The 16,519-nt window shown below is 47.2% G+C and overlaps 1 protein-coding gene across 3 annotated transcripts in view; it reads left to right on the forward strand.

The window, feature by feature from the left end:
- The window catches only part of RBFOX1 (RNA binding fox-1 homolog 1), a 2,485,439-nt gene that overhangs the window by 232,441 nt on the left and 2,236,479 nt on the right, over nucleotides 1-16,519 (forward strand). For all 3 annotated transcript variants that reach the window (XM_073015143.1, XM_073015144.1, XM_037989528.2), the window contains exon 2: nucleotides 10,313-10,351. In XM_073015143.1, coding sequence (XP_072871244.1) covers nucleotides 10,313-10,351 — 39 coding nt within the window. The remainder of the gene's footprint in view (nucleotides 1-10,312; nucleotides 10,352-16,519) is intronic.

Here is a 16,519-nt window from a genome sequence, read left to right on the forward strand (position 1 = left end):
CCTTTATCTTAGTCCACTTGGGCTGGTATAACAAATATGGATGGAGTGGCTTAAACAACAAAAGTTTATTTCACACAGTTCTAAAGGCTGGGAAGTCCAAGATTGAGGTGCTGGCTGGTTTGGTTCCCAGGGAGAGCTTGCTTCCTGGTTTGTGGATGGCTGTCTTCTCACTGTGTCCTCACATGGTGGGGAGAGAGATCATCTGTCTCTTTATTTATTTATTTATTTACTTATTTATTGAGACAGAGTCTGATTTTGCCACTCAGGCTGGAGTGCAGTGACATGATCTCGGCTCATTGCAACCTCCACTTCCCGGGTTCAAGATCCTCCTGCCTCAGCTTCCCAAGTAGCTGGGACTACAGGCGTGTACCACTACACCTGGATAGTTTTTATATTTTTAGTAGAGATGGGGTTTCACCATGTTGGCCAGGCTGGTCTCGAACTTCTGACCTCAGGTGATCCACCCGCCTCGGCCTCTCAAAGTGCTGGGATTACAGGCGTGAGCCCCTGCACCCAGCCCATCCATCTCTTCTTATAAGAGCACTAATCCCATTCATGAGAGTTCCACTTTCATGAGCTGATCACCTCCCAGTGGACCCACTTCTGAAGACCATCACATTGAGGATTAGGGCTCTAACTTAGGAATTTTGGGGCCACACAGGCATTCAGTTCCATAGCAGCCTTTGAGTTAACTCTTCCCTTTGCATGGAGCACCCTGCCTCCTCTTTCTTAAGTTGTCTTAGTGCAGATCCTGCTTTCTCCAAGAAGCCTTCCTGGACCATGCGCCCACCCCTGTAATTGGGTTAGGTGCCCTGCTGGTGCCCAGTGTGACTATCCGTGTGGATTCCCTTCCTGGTACTTAATTTAGTTGTCACAGAATTTTGTCTTTCTTTCCATTGGACCATGAGCTCTGTGAGAGTAGGGTTCCTTCTTTCTTCCCAGCAGATTTCAGCCTTGTGCCCTGCACATAACATGCCCTCGTTAACTATATGAATAAATGAAATCCATGGCTGCCATTTCTTGGCCAAGCCCACTCACAAGATGAGAACTCTCACCCACTTACAAGAACCAACTTGAATAGCCTCCCCTCTTTGCTTTCTGGGGGGTAGAAAATTGTCTTCTGGGCAGAAAAATGCTTTAAGAACAGAATAGGAGATCAGTTGTGTTAATCATTAATCTGTTTACTATTTTTATTTGCATTGGATATCAAATTAAATATTGCATTAAGTGAATTAAATATTAATGTTGCATTAAATATATATTACATTTTAAAAATTAAGTACTAGATGCTCTTTGCTTTGGAGTTGGATTATGATGGCTTTAGCACAATCAGCCCAGCATGTGCTGCATGTAGTCATTTTCTGTGTCATTGATGAATCGATGATTTATTAGAGCTCATGGGAATAAGAAAAAAAACAATGGGAAGGAAGGGGGTTGAGGGTCTGTGGATGGGTGGTGTAGCTGGAAGGGCACCATAGCACCGTGAGAGTTGATGTTTGAGGGATGAGAAGAAAAGAGAAGTGGGAAGCTATATAATGTATTGTGCACTTATTATTTGCCATATATTGTGCTATGCAATTTGCATGGATTATCTCATTTAATTCTCATTAGAGATAAATGAAACAGGTGCAGTTTTATTTTGCCTTACATAGGCGAAAACTGAGTCTCAAAGGTTAGGCAAGGCCTCACAGCCTAGGCTGGGCCATCCCAGCCGGCATGACTCACACTCTTAACTGTGACCCTCTCCTGCTCTTGAAGGAAGTGCTTCCACATTGCCATGAATCCAAATAGACAACTGGGTTTTAAGGAATTTTAAGTTTTGGCTATCTATATTCCTAACAACAGAAGAATATAACAAGACTTAAACCTATTCATCCCTGCCTTCTTGCATCCATCCATCCATCCACCCATCCATCCATTCACCCATCCGTATTACTGGTTCTTACTGAGTTCCTGATGGGTACCAGGAATGGCCAAGTCTGGGGATGTAGTGGAGAACAAGGCAGATATGATCCCTCTGCTAATGGATCTCATAGTCTCATGGCAGAAGCCAAGAGCACCTGGCTTCAACTCTTCCAGGCTCTTTTCTCCTCTATCAAGATGCTTCCATCTCTGTACCACTCTTGGCCCATGTGATGTTCCATATCCCATGTCTCTGAAAAGCCAGGGCAGGTGCTCCCTTAGGGGAGATCTCTGCTTCCTTGTTGCTTACCATGCCCTGGCCTCTTGATGACTTTCTCAGAGTCTCTGGTGAACATTCTCTTTTCTTAGTGATGGAGTTCCCACATTCTAGGCAGTAATGTCATATGATCTCCACATGTGGACGTGCATTGGCATGTAAGCCAGATATGACCCTTGTCCCCTGTGCTTAGGGCCTCACCCTAATCTCCGCTCAGCTGCTCCTCATCCCATCTGCATCTCAGATACAGCTCCAGCTCGCCTATTCAGATGGGTCTTCAGGCTTGACTGCATCCCATGTAGTGTGGTGGGTTGTGTGGGACGCCATGTGGATTTTGACACAGAGAAAAGACCCTTAGCACTTTGCTAAACTTCCTGGCAAGGCCTCTCATGTCCCCAGATTCATGCTTCCATTTAGACCTCCTCTCTGAATCCCAGGCTCATGTGTCCAGCCGCCTGACCACTCTAAATGGATGTCTCAAGGCCATCTCAAATGCCACATGTCCGCTTGTCTCATGTCTGTGCAGCACTTTCTTACGACCCCCCAATTTTTCCTCCCCCCGCAACAAATCTTTTTCAGCTTAATAAGAAGACTCGTCCTTCACCAAAAAAGCAAGTCGGGAGGTGAGAGGTCATGTTCTTAGCCCTTCATCCCCGACTCCTAGCACACATATACACATGCATGCACACACACGCATGCACACACACGCATCCGCATACACTCAGAGACTGCTTACACTGAGATGAAATGGGAGATTAACAGCTCCAAAATATTTCTCGAGTCTCTCTCCTCTCATCCCTTCCACCAACACCTTCATCTTCACTGCCTCTCTGTGTCCCCACTCCCAGTTCTTTATGACAAAGCTTGATTTATTCTCAGCTGCAAAGATATTCCATGGCCTCCTTCCTACACTTCCATGTTTAGTTTTCCAGTTTTGTCTGATTCTGTTTCCTAAAAGTCAATGATCAGTCTCTGGATGGGGAGAGAGGTGAGGAGCTAGGAGCATAAAGTCAGCATGTTTTATCCATCAAGGGGTAATGAGGGTGCACAGTACAGGGTCGTTTGTATGGAGGCTTGGACCCGCCATACTCTATCCTCTTCTCTCCAGCTCTCTCTGCCCTCTGCAAAGGGTCCCCAGCCATGCCTGTGTCTGAATCTTCATTCATACCTGCGTCTTCTTCAGTTATCCAAGTTCTGCTCATAACTCCAACTAGGAGGAACTCCACAAACGTTCCCCGACTCCTTCACTGCCTTTTCTTCTCTGGATTCCTGTTGTGGGTCAGCATCTCATGTTAGCACTTAGTGGTTTTCAGGTCATTTTCTGAGTGTTGCTTTTGTGAGTCACTTGGAAGCTACTGAGATTGAGTGAGTCCTTATTTCTGCACAATGCCAAATGAGATCCTCATGTATATGACAGACTCAGTGGACAAGAGGGGTCTTGGAACCAGAATCAGACAGAGAAGGTTTGAATCCCAGCTCACTGACTTTTGCAGCCCTCAGACCTTTACGTCTCTGTTTTCATGATTGTCAAAGCAGGAATAGTAATGTGGTCTTATTTAAGGACTAGACATTTTAATTCCTGTGTAATGGGGTGGAGTTTGCCATTATCTCATCTACACCATTGCACCTCCCTCATCTTTTAAGGGATTTGTAAATTTCCTTTGAATAAGGAGAGGGCACCATTGAAAAGGGGGACACATAGATAAGTTTTGTTGGGGTCCTGCAGAGGCTCAGGGCCCAGAAGAAACCCTTCTGTGCCACCCCCAGTCCTTGGGCAGCTGCTGGTGGTGAAGGACTCTTCCCAGATGGTGATGAGGACTCAGCTGACAGTGCTCCTTGCCAGAGCGACATGCTCTTCAGTGAAGGGTGAGGAATGTTCTGTAGGCATTGGTTCTACAGCTTCCTTTAGACATCAAAAGGACTAAACTCTGTTTCCTTGTCTTTTCATTCCTCCTAAAGTAATCCTAATCTTCCCTGAGGCGAGGAAGATGCCTCTGTGTGATGAAGATTCATATTCGAGGAAGGCACAAAGGAAAAGCACAAAGATAAATCTGAGTCCTAATCCCACCGCAGGAGCAGAGCACATGACCTGGCTTGCACTGTTTTGGCCTTGCGTAGTAGCGATTACAAATATTGTCACTTGTCATCAGGAGCAGGGGGGTGTAGAGATGTGCTCAGACGTCAAGGTTGTAATTCTGCTCACGAAACGGATGACAAGGGAAGGAATGTCTGCAGAAATACTTCCTTTCTCATTTTCTCTACCGGGGTGGGGGACCCGTCATTTCCGGGGGGCTCCTGCAGTTTTGCATTCTTGGTGTGCCTTCTGTGAGATTGCAGACTGGATAGGAAAAGAGAAAGCCAGCTCCCAAGGTGACTGAACCCCGTCGTGGTCTTGCCATTTGCAAGGTTATACCAGCAGAGAACGGCTGCATCTCTAATAGTGGTGCATAGAGTGGTAACATCTGAACTTGTGCAGAGTTCATTGGTTTGTTAATTCAAGAATGCAATTAGAGGCTCGATGATCTGCCCTACACTCTGCAGCCTCTGCCTCTCCTAGTGTTTCCCACACCTCCTTTCCCCTCGAGGCACTCATTTCCAGACTTGCAGAGCAGAGGGGGTGGCTGAGGAAACCAGCAGGCTGGCAGGGAGGGCAGGCACCTCATTATTGTGCTGGGCACTGTTCAGAACTAAAACTTTGGGCCTTGCGGCTGCAACCAACCAGGCTCTGATGAAAGTTTCATGCAGTTTTTTCTTCCCTTTAAAGCCTTTTGGGACATTTTCAGCTGAGGAAAAAGGGGCAGAGTCGGCCTTAATCCTTGCCTGTCCCATATTTCTGCCTGTAAGTGGATTCGAGCCCGAGCCTTGTAATTATCTCAAAAATAGACCTGGTGGCCACGGTGCATTTGGTGGGTTTCCTTGGCAGAACCTAATGAAACAGTGTGGAGAGGAGGAGATAGCCTGCTGGCAGGGTGGATGGATGGCCCTGTGTCTGTTAATCTCACATTTCATCTCAGTTTAAGCAGTCTCTGAGCTCATTAATTGTCTTTCTGAGAAGGGCCAGGCATTTATCTGTGAGAGCCGTCTAGCTTCACTGAGATCATCCAGTCTAAAGAGAAGGGAAGGGACAACGGGTAGCTATCTACCCAATTTTACTGAACAAAAAATACATAGCTAGACAGGGCAGACGGCTCTTGATCTATTTTGCCTGGTTGCCCACCAGAAAGGTGGCACCAATTTCCACTCCCACCCGTGGTGTAGGAGGGTGCCAGCTCCTCACACTATCACTGGCGCTGAAGATTACCCACGTCTTTTCAACAAAAGATGGAATGTTGTCCTTGCCTACATCCCACGAGCAAGCATAAAAGAAACGCAGCGAGTTTCTAATGCACGTGGAGCACCTGTGTGTTTTAAACAAGCAGGATACACAGTAACTCAGGTTTTACCAGGAGTATAAAGTGACCCTTTATTTTGTACATTGTGATATTTTTCAACTACCAGATTCCTAAAGATAGAAGAATTTTGGATGCTGATCAGTAGGGAAATAAATACATCATGATGCATCCACGGCATGGAATTCTTCGCAGCTGTTAGGAAAGAACGAATAGGTGTCTCCACACCAGAGGCTCTGGACTGTGGTCCCCTGGGGACATTTGGCCTCTTCTGGAGACCTTTTTGGTTGTTATAATTGGAGGAGGAGATGTAAGAGTGGCATTCAGTGGGTAAGGGTTAGGGGGCTGCTAAACCTCCTACAGGCATGGGATGAGCCTCACGACAAAGAATAATCTGGCCTGGATTTTCAGTGTTGCTGAAGTTAAGAAACCCAGTTATCCATGATTTGTGTGGGAAAGGAGTTCATACTCAACTGATACATTTATAAAAAGAAAGTGTGCAGAACAACACCTAAGCTTTGGTCCATTTTGTAAAAATGAAAGTATTTTTTTGTGTGTGTATATACATAGATGATAGATAGATATATTTTTGCGTTCTTAGGAAACTGGTTAGAAGAATACACGTCAACCTTGCATCTGCATCCCTGGTTGTACTTCCAGGGATGAGTTTGGAGGGCAGTAGGGAATTTTCTCTTCCTTTATATAAAATTCAAAGAGGAGTGGTTGGGAACATAACATAGATTTTGTTTTTTATATATCCAACTGACACCTTCCTTTTCTGGGATCACACATACTGAAAGTGGATTTTCGCAGGGCAGCACAGTGGCATGAAGTGCGTTGCTTTTCGAGGGACTGTTCTATGAAGCTGAGCTCTTTACTCTCCTCTGTCTGCCGTTAGTTACCATTGAGCTTAGCAATACTAGGTTTTGAGTTTCTAAATGAAAAAATAAAATGAAAATAATACAGGGAAATAAACGGATCCAAGTGTTTAAAGATGCATAAAAAGTGTTTTAAACCACTTCATGGTGGCCGGATGTGGTGGCTCCCGCCTGTAATTCCAGCACTTTCGAAGGCCGAGGCAGGCAGATCACCTGAGGTCAGGAGTTTGAGATGAGTCTGGCCAACATGGTGAAACCCTCTCTCCACTAAAAATACAAAAATTAGCCAGGCGTGGTGACACACAACTGTAATCCCAGCTACATTCGGGAGGCTGAGGCAGGAGAATCGCTTGAACCCAGGAGATGGAGGTTGCAGTGAGTCAAGATTGCACCGCTGCACTCCAACCTGGGTGACAGAGTAAGACTCTGTCTCAAAAAAAAAAAAAAAAAAAAAAAAAGAGTAATAAAAAAAATCCACTTCATGGCAACAGCAAGATTACAATACCCAGAAATGCAACCACTGTAGGAGGTCTATTTCGAACAAATTTGCTTTCAGCCAAATTGTATTCAGCAGCACAAAGAGATGTGTCCGGCAACCTTTGAAGAGCCTCCCATTGCCATAACCAGGCCTGGGAACATCATGCTGTGCACAGCTGCAACGGATCAACAGCCCCGTGATGGACCAGCAGGAGGAAGGAATCAGGAGGTGCCAGGCCTTTAGGCTCAATGGGCTGGGAAAACAGGGATGCCTTCTGGGTGCCAGGAGGGGAAGGAGGCACAGTTGGGGAGAGAGGAGAGCTTGGCTTGAGCTGTGTGGAGTTGATATGTCCCTGGGACACCCATGTGGAGAGGCCAAGAGGATGGTCTGTTGAGTCTGGTACTCAGGAGAGCAGTTGGGGCTAGACCTGCACAGTCAGGGGTCCCCAGTGAGGTAGACATCGGGGTCCAGATGCCGTGGTAGATGATTCTCCGGGAGGGCAAAGGGCAGACCCTAGGGGATGTTTGCATTCCTGGGACAGGCATAGAGAAAGGAGGAAACGCCTCAGGAAAAGATGTCAGAGAGGGGACATGACAGCGCTTGAAGAAGGGAGAGCCACTGCAGAGCATTCTAGTTGTGGAGGAAGCTGTCTGGGTGGGCAGGGAACCCAGGCACTGAGGAGTAGATGACAGGGAACCAAGGGTCCTTGCCTCATCTCCTTCTCCTTCAGAGCTGTAGCTTTATGTGGAGTTTTTGCAGCTCTCCCAGCACAGTGTTCTTCCCAGACCGTGGACGCCCCGAGGGGCCTCCTCCGTTTGTGCCCCATCATGTCTCCAGCATTCAGCCCAGCTCTGGAGGGTGGATGGCGAGAAGCAAAGAAAACAGAGCTGTACAGTTGATAATGTGGTGAGCTTTGGGCGTGTTTCTGAGTCCCAAGAAAGGAGGCAATAGAGAAGGAGGGCTTGGAGATTGTGAAGGGGAGGCATGATGGATGGAGGAGGGGCTGGGGAGGCACAGGGCGTGGCTCTAGGAGTCCAGGAGGAAGGTCTGTATCTGTTCAGGCCCTGTGTGCAGACCCTGGTCCGCAGGTACCTCCTTTAGGAGCTTGAGGGCAGAGACCCACCTGAGCTGGCACAGGGGTCTGGAGACTGGGAGGAGAGGACCTTGAGAACCACAGAGCATCTCCTTTGCACCTTGCGGAGGGGAGAGAAAAGCCACATCTGCCTGGGTGTGCGTGTGTTTGCTCAGGCTGCCATAACAAAGTAATATAGATGGAGTGGGGCTTAAACAGCAAATTTATTTCTCTTGGTTCTGGAGTCCGGAAGTCCAAGACCAAGGTGTCACAGGATTGGTTTCTTCTGAGGCCCCTCTCCTTGCCTTGTAGGCAGCCACCTCCTTTGTGCATCCTCACCTGGCCTTTCTTCTCTGCTCCTCCATCCCTGACACCTCTTTGTGCATCCAAATTTCATCTTCTTATGAAGACAGCAGTCAGACTGGATCAGGGCCCAGCCTAACAGCCTGATTTTCACTTAATCCCCTCTTGAAAGGTTCTGTCTGCAAGTCAGTTACATTCCGAGGTCCTAGGGTTGGGGGTCGCTGGACTTCATCTGGCCTCTGTCCATAGGAGTTTTGTGGTGGCGGGGGTGCGATTCAGCTTAAAACACAGCCTTTGAACAGGGCTGGGAGAAACAGCTCATTCTCCAGGTGCACATCCAGCATCTACTCTGTGGATTACCTGTTTCCAAACTGTGACTGTAGGTCAAAGTCATGTCCCCCAGGACTCCTCTTCATGCAGCTGAGATGGAGCTGACTCACCCTAGCCCATGTTCATTGTTAATTTCATGGTCCTGGGCTCATATAAGAACTATAACATACATACCAATAATCGCTGTTAACACTCAGGCCTTCCCTGAATGTTTTTCCATGGACCAGGCTTGCGTGGCATCATTGAATCCCCACCCTATGAAGTAGGCTGAGGAATTTGAGACTCAGCAAGTGGAGTCTGGTGGACAGCAAGGGTTGAATGTGGCTTTCTCCAGAATGGCCAGGTCTCCTGTGTCCAAGACCTTGGGCCGCAGAGCTGCGTCTGGTCTCTGTCCATGGTGCTGCAGTGGGTAAACTCCCAGGGACACCTTGTTGGGTCTGGAGCCCTTGATGGGACCAGTTGGTGTTGTGGCAATTTCCTTGGCTGGGCAGCAAGAGGAGGTGCTGGTGGAGTTCATAGGGAACCTGAAAGGCCTGACCTTTTGGCAGGAAAAAAGGGGAGCTATGATATCTTCTCCCACTTTAAGTGGGAAATCGTTGTGTCCAATTCTGGAATATGGCAGAAGCACAAGCTTAGGTCAGAGAGAGAAAGAAAGATAAGGTGTTCTTGACTTGAAGAGTGATGTGTTGGGCTTGGGGCAGGCTGGCCCTCAGATTCATGTTCCACACAGTCTCTGTGCAATGGGCCTTTGCCGTTTTGACTAAGCCAGGGTCCTTACTGTGCAAGGAACTGACTCAGCCTTCTGAGACCAAGGGGAGCATGTGTGTGAGTCTATCTACGCCATGGGGGCTACATTTGTTGAGGGGAGGAGTTGGGGTTCTGATCCAACGGAGGTGCTTGACTCAGTTCAGGTCCTGGTGGGGGCGGAGGGGGCATTTCAACTCCTGGGGCCCTGAAATCAGAGAGTACTCACAGAGTGAGGTCTTCCTCGAGGCAGCAAGGGTTTCTGTGGGTGCCACCTGGGAATCCTAGTTCAGGAGCTGGGGTGTTTTAAGAAAGAAATGCTATATTCCTGTGGTTTCCCATATTGTTTAGAAAAACACCCGAACTCTGTATCTCAACCTGCATGGCTAGATATGCTTTGGTCCCTGCCCGCCTCCTTGACATCATCTCTTTGCCTCTCCCATCACTCGGTTTGATGGTTCTGGCTGCTCTGCGCTGCTCTAAGAGAGCTTGTCCATTGTCCCTGCCCCAGGGCATGTGACCTGCCATCCCTCCATATGGAAGTCTTCTTGTCATTCCACCCTCAGTGCTCCTTGACCCCCAGTCAAAAGTAGCACCAGTCACTCTCCACCCTGTAATTCATCTTGTTATCATCATAGGAATTAGCATTCTGATCTTTTCTTTGTTTATTATTAATAGTTATTCGTTAGCTTCCTTATTTGCCATGTCTCCCCCATCTTCCTTCTGTCTTACAGCAGCGATTTGTCATCTTGTTTGTTGTCAAAAGCACAGCCTACAACAGAGCCTGACACATGTTAGGCATTTAGTGGACGTTTGTAGAATGAATGAATAAAACATTCTTTTCTAAATCTAAGAGAAAAACAAAGCAAAAGCAATTGTTTCAATGCAAACTCAACGTTTCTTCTCTTTCTCTCTCTCTCTCTCTCTTTTTTAATGCAGGATCTACTGTCCCTGCCATATAGCCTGGTCGAGGATCAGGTAAGTGCTCATTTTGTTCTGACTTAAGATATCTGTGAAGTCTGGTGGAAATGAAAGCAATAGAAAAGTCTTGCATCACAGCCCTGCAACTTCATTGCCCGGGGCAGACATCTGTAATCAACCACAGCATGGTTCATCCCTTAGTAAGACAGTCACTACTAATTGATCAGGGAAGACTCATGAGATCAAACATACTTGGCGTCTGTAAAGTATGAGCTCCAGAAATGAAGTCATTTTTGCCAGGGTTGAGGGGTGGACAGGCAGTTAAACAGCTTCTTATTGGAAATGGTGAGGGTGCTTGCCTATATTTTATCATTGAGTTTTGAAGGTGAGTGAAACCCCACATCCTGGCATTATGCCACAATTTTATTAGCACTGGAGATGCCAGAGCTTGACCATGTAAGAATATAATTGAACCAAACGGATCTATACCTTGGGGCAATGCATTTTTTTAAATCGATTTCAACTCTACGTTATTATTGTTGCTTAATGAGGAACTAATGTAATTTCTAATGAAGCCACATGGCCCTTGGATAGATGAAGTTAGATTTTTCCCCCCATGTTGTTGTATCCACTCTTCAATTAAAACCTGAGAAGGAAAATTAATACAAATGTAAGAATTTTTTTTCCCCAAGATTAGTGTCAAGACAGCATCTTTTTATTACATATGTAAATTTCCTGTGTAATGGGATTGGAGAGGATCGCATGGCTGGCCCTTGAGTGGATTGGAGATGGTTTAAGTGGCCAAGGAGCCTTTGTGGGGAGGCGGAATCTATGCTTGCTGTCATATGAGTGGTGATTAGGGCATGCTCTGTGCCATCTTGTTCCTCCTCCCACCCCTGTTACTGTCCACCCTTCCCCAGGCTCCTCCTGTTGGCTGCCAGTTTTGGGTAGAAGAATTTGAGTAGCTGCTTTTTAAACAAATTGTATTGAGGTGAAATTCACATAACATAAGATTAGCCGTTTTGAAATGAACAATTTAGAAGCATTTAGTACATTCACAGTGTTGGGCAATCACTACCTCGCTCTACTTCCAAGACTTTTTCATCATGCCAAAGTAAAGCCTTGTACCCATTAAGCAGTCTCCCCTCTTGTTCTCGTCTCCCCTCAGCCCCTGACGACCACCAGTCTGCATTCTGTCTCTGCGGGCTTACCTATTCCGAATTTTTCAGATAAGTGGAATCATATAGTAAGTGGCCTTTTGTGTCTGGCTTCTTTTACTTAGAAAACAGTTTGGCAGTTCTTCCAAAAGTTAAACATAGAATTACCATATGGCCCAGCGATTTCACTCCTACATATATACCCAAAAGTGCTGAAAACAGGTACTCAAACAAGCACATGGACACACAACTTCACAGTGACATTATTCATGGAAGCCAAAAAGGAGAAATAGCTCACATGTGGTCTAGCCATGCAGTGGAATATTATACAGCCATAAAAAGGAAGGAAGCAGCAATCTGTTCTACAACTTGGATGAACCCTGAACACATTATGCTGAGTAGCTACCTTCTGCTTGACCTGGATCCTCTCTGTGCTGACATTGGCTGGTTTATCAGAAACACAGTTAGAAGTTGTGAGATCCTGGGAGATGGGATCCATCTCAGGACAGAGGTCACTATTTCTTCACTTGGCTTCCTGCCCTGTCGCTTAGCTCTATTGTAGCTTCTGGGGCTGGGAACTGAGAACAGATGTTTATACCTTTTCCCATGTTCTTGGTAGGTGTCTGTCCATGCTGTGGTCACCCTGAATCACTCTGCTTTCTGCAGGACCTGATGGGGAGGGCTGGATCTGACCAGTAGAGGTTTTCTTGAGAGGCAGGTGCTAGAGCGGGCAAGCTCTGGCCTGTCTGTCACCTCCTGTGCTGCTGCTTTGGAGAGCATGGAGCAGATGGTGGAGGGGTTCTCTCAGGTGCAGCTGCCTTCAGACAGTTTGCACTGCTGGGAGCTTCTCGGAGTCCTCTTTCTTTATGGGGAGTACCATCCCAGCACCTGTGCTCATTCACAGCACATCCCCCAGGTGGACAAGTCATTTCAGGACTAGTTGGGTGTTTGGGAGGTGGGCTCTGTTAAAAGCCAGCAGAGCAAGGAAGCATCTAACGAAGTGTTTGAGGGGGGTTTATAACGTGCCAGGGATTATCCCAGGTGCCTCATTCACGTTCATTCATTGCTTCTGTCTACACTGCCTGAGTGATGGCACCATTGTTTCCCTCTTTATTAATCAGTTTGTAATGGAAATTCATATAACGCGAAGTTAGGTGTTTTACAGTGAGCAGTTCCGTGGGTTTTAGTGCATTCACAATGTTGTGCCAGCACACCTTTATGTAGTTCCAAAACATTTTCGTCACCCCCAAAGGAGACCCTGTGACCATTAAGCAGACACTCCCCCTTCCTCCACCCTGCAGCCCCTGACAACTGTTAGTCTGCGTCCTGCCCCTGTGGGTTTACCTCTTTTGGATATTTTATATAAACGGTGTCATATAGTATGTGGTTTTCCATGTCTGGCTTCTTTCACTCAGCATGATGTTTTTGAGGTTTATTCATATTGTAGCATTCTTTCCTTTTTTGGCTGAATAATATGCTATTGTAAGGCAAGACCGCACGATTATCCATTCATCCAGGGGTGGAAATTTGGGTTGTGTCTACTTTTTGTCTTTTGCGGAGTGCCGCTATAAACATTTGTGCCCATGTACTTGTTTGAGTTCCTGTTTTCGGTTCTTGTGGGTATATACCTAGGAGTGGAATTGTTGGGCCATATGGTAATTCTGTGTTTAACTTATTGAGGAGCTGCCAGACGGTCACCATCTTTTAACAAAGGGAAACAGACTCAGCAGGCTTTCTCCCAGAGCTCCCAGAGTGAGGAGCAGAGCTGAGGTCTCCAGCCTCCAAGGCTGGTCTCCGTCCATGTTTCCACCCACCACGCCATCCTGCATGTGGAACGTCAACCGTGAGTAGCATGTTCTAGGCTGTTCACTGGGCTTGGGCAAAGAAGGGGTAGGAGGGAGAGGGAAGGGGAGACAGGTTCCTCTCTCCTAGAGTGACCAAATGTGTCTACTCCTGGTCCCTGGTGTACCCCCTTTTCCCACTGTAGCCCCTTAACCTCTAAACTTTGGAAAGTCTGTGCAGTTGGTGGGTCACTTGATTGAGTTGGTTTGTTGATAGATTGTTTAACCCAGAGTCACACGCACACATTCTCTCTCTGTCTCTCTCAGTCTCTCTTCATCTCTCTGCCTCTCCCTTTCTATCTCAGGCCTGACAAAGGCAACTTGACAAGATAATAATTCATTGGGCGTCACCCATGAGGCATATGATAACCCATCAGCCTAAATCCATGCAGCACCTGAGCAACTGGGTCTCATCCCCCCTCTTTTTCTACCATGGGGAGCAGAAGCCCAGAGAGCTGAGGTAACCTGCCCACAGTCACACAGCTTGTAAGTTGCAGAGCTGGGATTTGAACCCTGGTCTGTCCATCTCTGCAGCCTGGAACCCTCCCGTTGCATCTGGAGGCTTCTCCAGGCTCCCTGAAAGCATCAGCATTTTTCATACCAGTGCAGTGATTATTATTTTTGTTTTTGAGATAGAATTTCGCTCTTATCACCCAGGCTGGAGTACAGTAGTGCAATCTCAGCTCACTGCAACCCCCGCATCCTGAGTTCAAGCGATTCTACTGCCTCAGCCTCCTGACTTGCTGGGATGACAGGCTCCTGCCACCACGCCTGGCTAACTTTTTGTATTTTTAGTAGAGACAGGGTTTCACCATGTTGGCCAGGCTGGTCTTGAACTCCTGACCTCAGGTGATCCACCGGCCTTGGTCTCCCAAAAATGCTGGGATTGCAGGCATGAGCCACCGTGCCCAGTCTGATTGATTATTTTTAAAAAATCATTACAGTCTCAGCCTTCCCAGATCCACACAGCCCCCAGAGCATCTTTAGATGCCTAAAAGTTCTTAGTTGAATGTGAGAAAATGGGAATTCCTATTGAGGAAATGGCATTCTGTTCCTCTCTGAAGAGAGGCTCAGGAACCAGCGTACTGGAAAACAGGTGATCTAGTCTCTACAGTTAAGATGTTTTTTAACTGACCTTGCACTTCTGCCTTTTCAATATTTCAGTAGCTGGGTTGAGGTAGGAATCTGTTGAGTGGTGTCCTTTTTCCCTCTGAGAGATGCTTTATGAAACTGAACAGAGAGGTCCTGGTCCCTAGCATTGCTGGCAGCTCAGGAAGCTGGAGATGAGACCCTTCCCAGGTGAGAGGGAAAAGAAAGTGATAAAAGGTGGCTTGGGCAGGTAGGTCCCCACCCCCAGAGAACCCTCTGTCTCTCCAGGCACCAGGGAAGTTACATGGTCTGCCTGGGAAGGAACTTCCCCGAGGCACAGCATCTCCCAGGTGCTCACTCCTGAGTGTGATAAAGTGCTCGTGGGACCTCGGGAGTATTTACACCTGCTCTGAGCCCAAGCTTCAGTGGCAGTAATTCTCTGACCTTTTAAAATGGATAAATCTCCTTGGCAGGGGTATATTTCCAGAGCTTAGCCTGGAGTGGGGATCAAGGTCCTGGCGAGGTGTGGCCAGACCAAGGAGAAGATTTATGATCCTTGAGGGGGTCTGTTTGGGAAGCTGCCATGCCCTCAGACCTGCTCCGCACGGCACAGGTGGAAAAAAGTGGGTATTTGGCTGGAGTGCGGGTCCTTGCGTCACCTCCCAGACAGATGAAAGCAGGCAGGCTGTTTTTCAGATTGCAGTGAATTTATTCCTTTGATCTCCTTGCCTTGTCTGCCTTCTCTGTGAGTTCTGACGGATGCTCTTTTCTCATGTCTCTGTTATTCGCCGTCACACAGAAAACGGGGTGAGAATCTTGTTATCACGGCTCTCTCCCTGCCTTCTAGCATCACCAGGGAGCATAATAACCTCTGTGGTTGGCAGCACCCTCCCTTTTATTCTCTTTCCCTTCCTCCTCAATCCAGAGCCTCCACCCACGAGTCATAGGGAAGCCTGGGGAGGAGGGCCTGGCGTTGCTTGTACACCTACTGTGTTCCAGGCACCTTACAAATGTGATCTCATGTAATCCTCCCAACGTTGGCCCCCCTACCCCCATTGCAAGAAAGATTATTATTAAACCCATTTGCAGCAGTGGGGAGCCTCAGAGTCAGAGAGGCAAATAACCTTCCCAGGCTGCCAGGTCTTCCAGCTCACACAGACGGGGCAAGGATTAAAATCTTGGTCAGACTGACTGGGGAGTATCTGCTCTTTTTAATGCTGCCCCAGGGGCCAGGAGGGTCTGTGTGCATGCTGGAACGAAATCTTCTTCTCGTCTTCCAGGCTCCTTAATTATTTCTTAGAGTGATTTCTGTGCTCCCCTCCTGGACTGGGTCTCATCTCCTTTCATCAGCTGTTTGTAAATTCACAGCGCCTTCCCTGTTTGAGAGGCCGAGACTGGCTTCCCAGTGATCATTTCCTAACAGAAGGAATGTTCTTTCTTGCTCTGCAAGTGTCAGCTCGTAATTACCAGCGTAATTAGAGCAGGATTTGCCATCTGATCCTCCGTGGAAGCTGCACACCCACCTACATAGGTAACTTTGGCATAGAAAGGTGTCTGGTTTCCAGAGGAACTCAGGGCGTCTTAGGGGCTCCAGCGGAAACACATGGAATTCCTGCTCAAGGCTTCCCGTTGTTACCAGACTATGTCCAGACCGCCTGACGCTGACATGAGCCGGCTCCAGTCACCTTTCTGACATTGCCTCTGCCCCTGCCTTGATCCATGAGGCTCTCAGAGCTGATGTCCTTCCTCCTGAGGAGCCTTTGATGACTGCCCTGGCTCAAACATGCCCCTTTCCATTGCCCTGTACTGTCTTTTCCATGGCACTCAACATGATCTGAAATAATATTCCTTTTTTTTTTCATGTTTATTTACGTGATTTCCTCCCACTGAAATATATGCTCCCCAAGAAATATGTCTCATTCACTATGGTAGCTCCTGGGCATGGCATATCACATGGCATGTAATGAACATCTGATAAATATTTGTTAGGTGAGAAACAGACCTTACCTGACACCTCATTATTCCTGTTACACTGTGATGTCTCATTGCTTATCATCATACCTCTTTTTAATTACTTTCTGTACTTACTCTGTTTTTTTTTTTCATGGCTATGGATCTATAAAATTCCTAATAAGCAG

This window comes from Chlorocebus sabaeus, chromosome 5 (genome assembly GCF_047675955.1).
Source record: "Chlorocebus sabaeus isolate Y175 chromosome 5, mChlSab1.0.hap1, whole genome shotgun sequence".
Classification (NCBI taxonomy): Eukaryota; Metazoa; Chordata; class Mammalia; order Primates; family Cercopithecidae; genus Chlorocebus; species Chlorocebus sabaeus.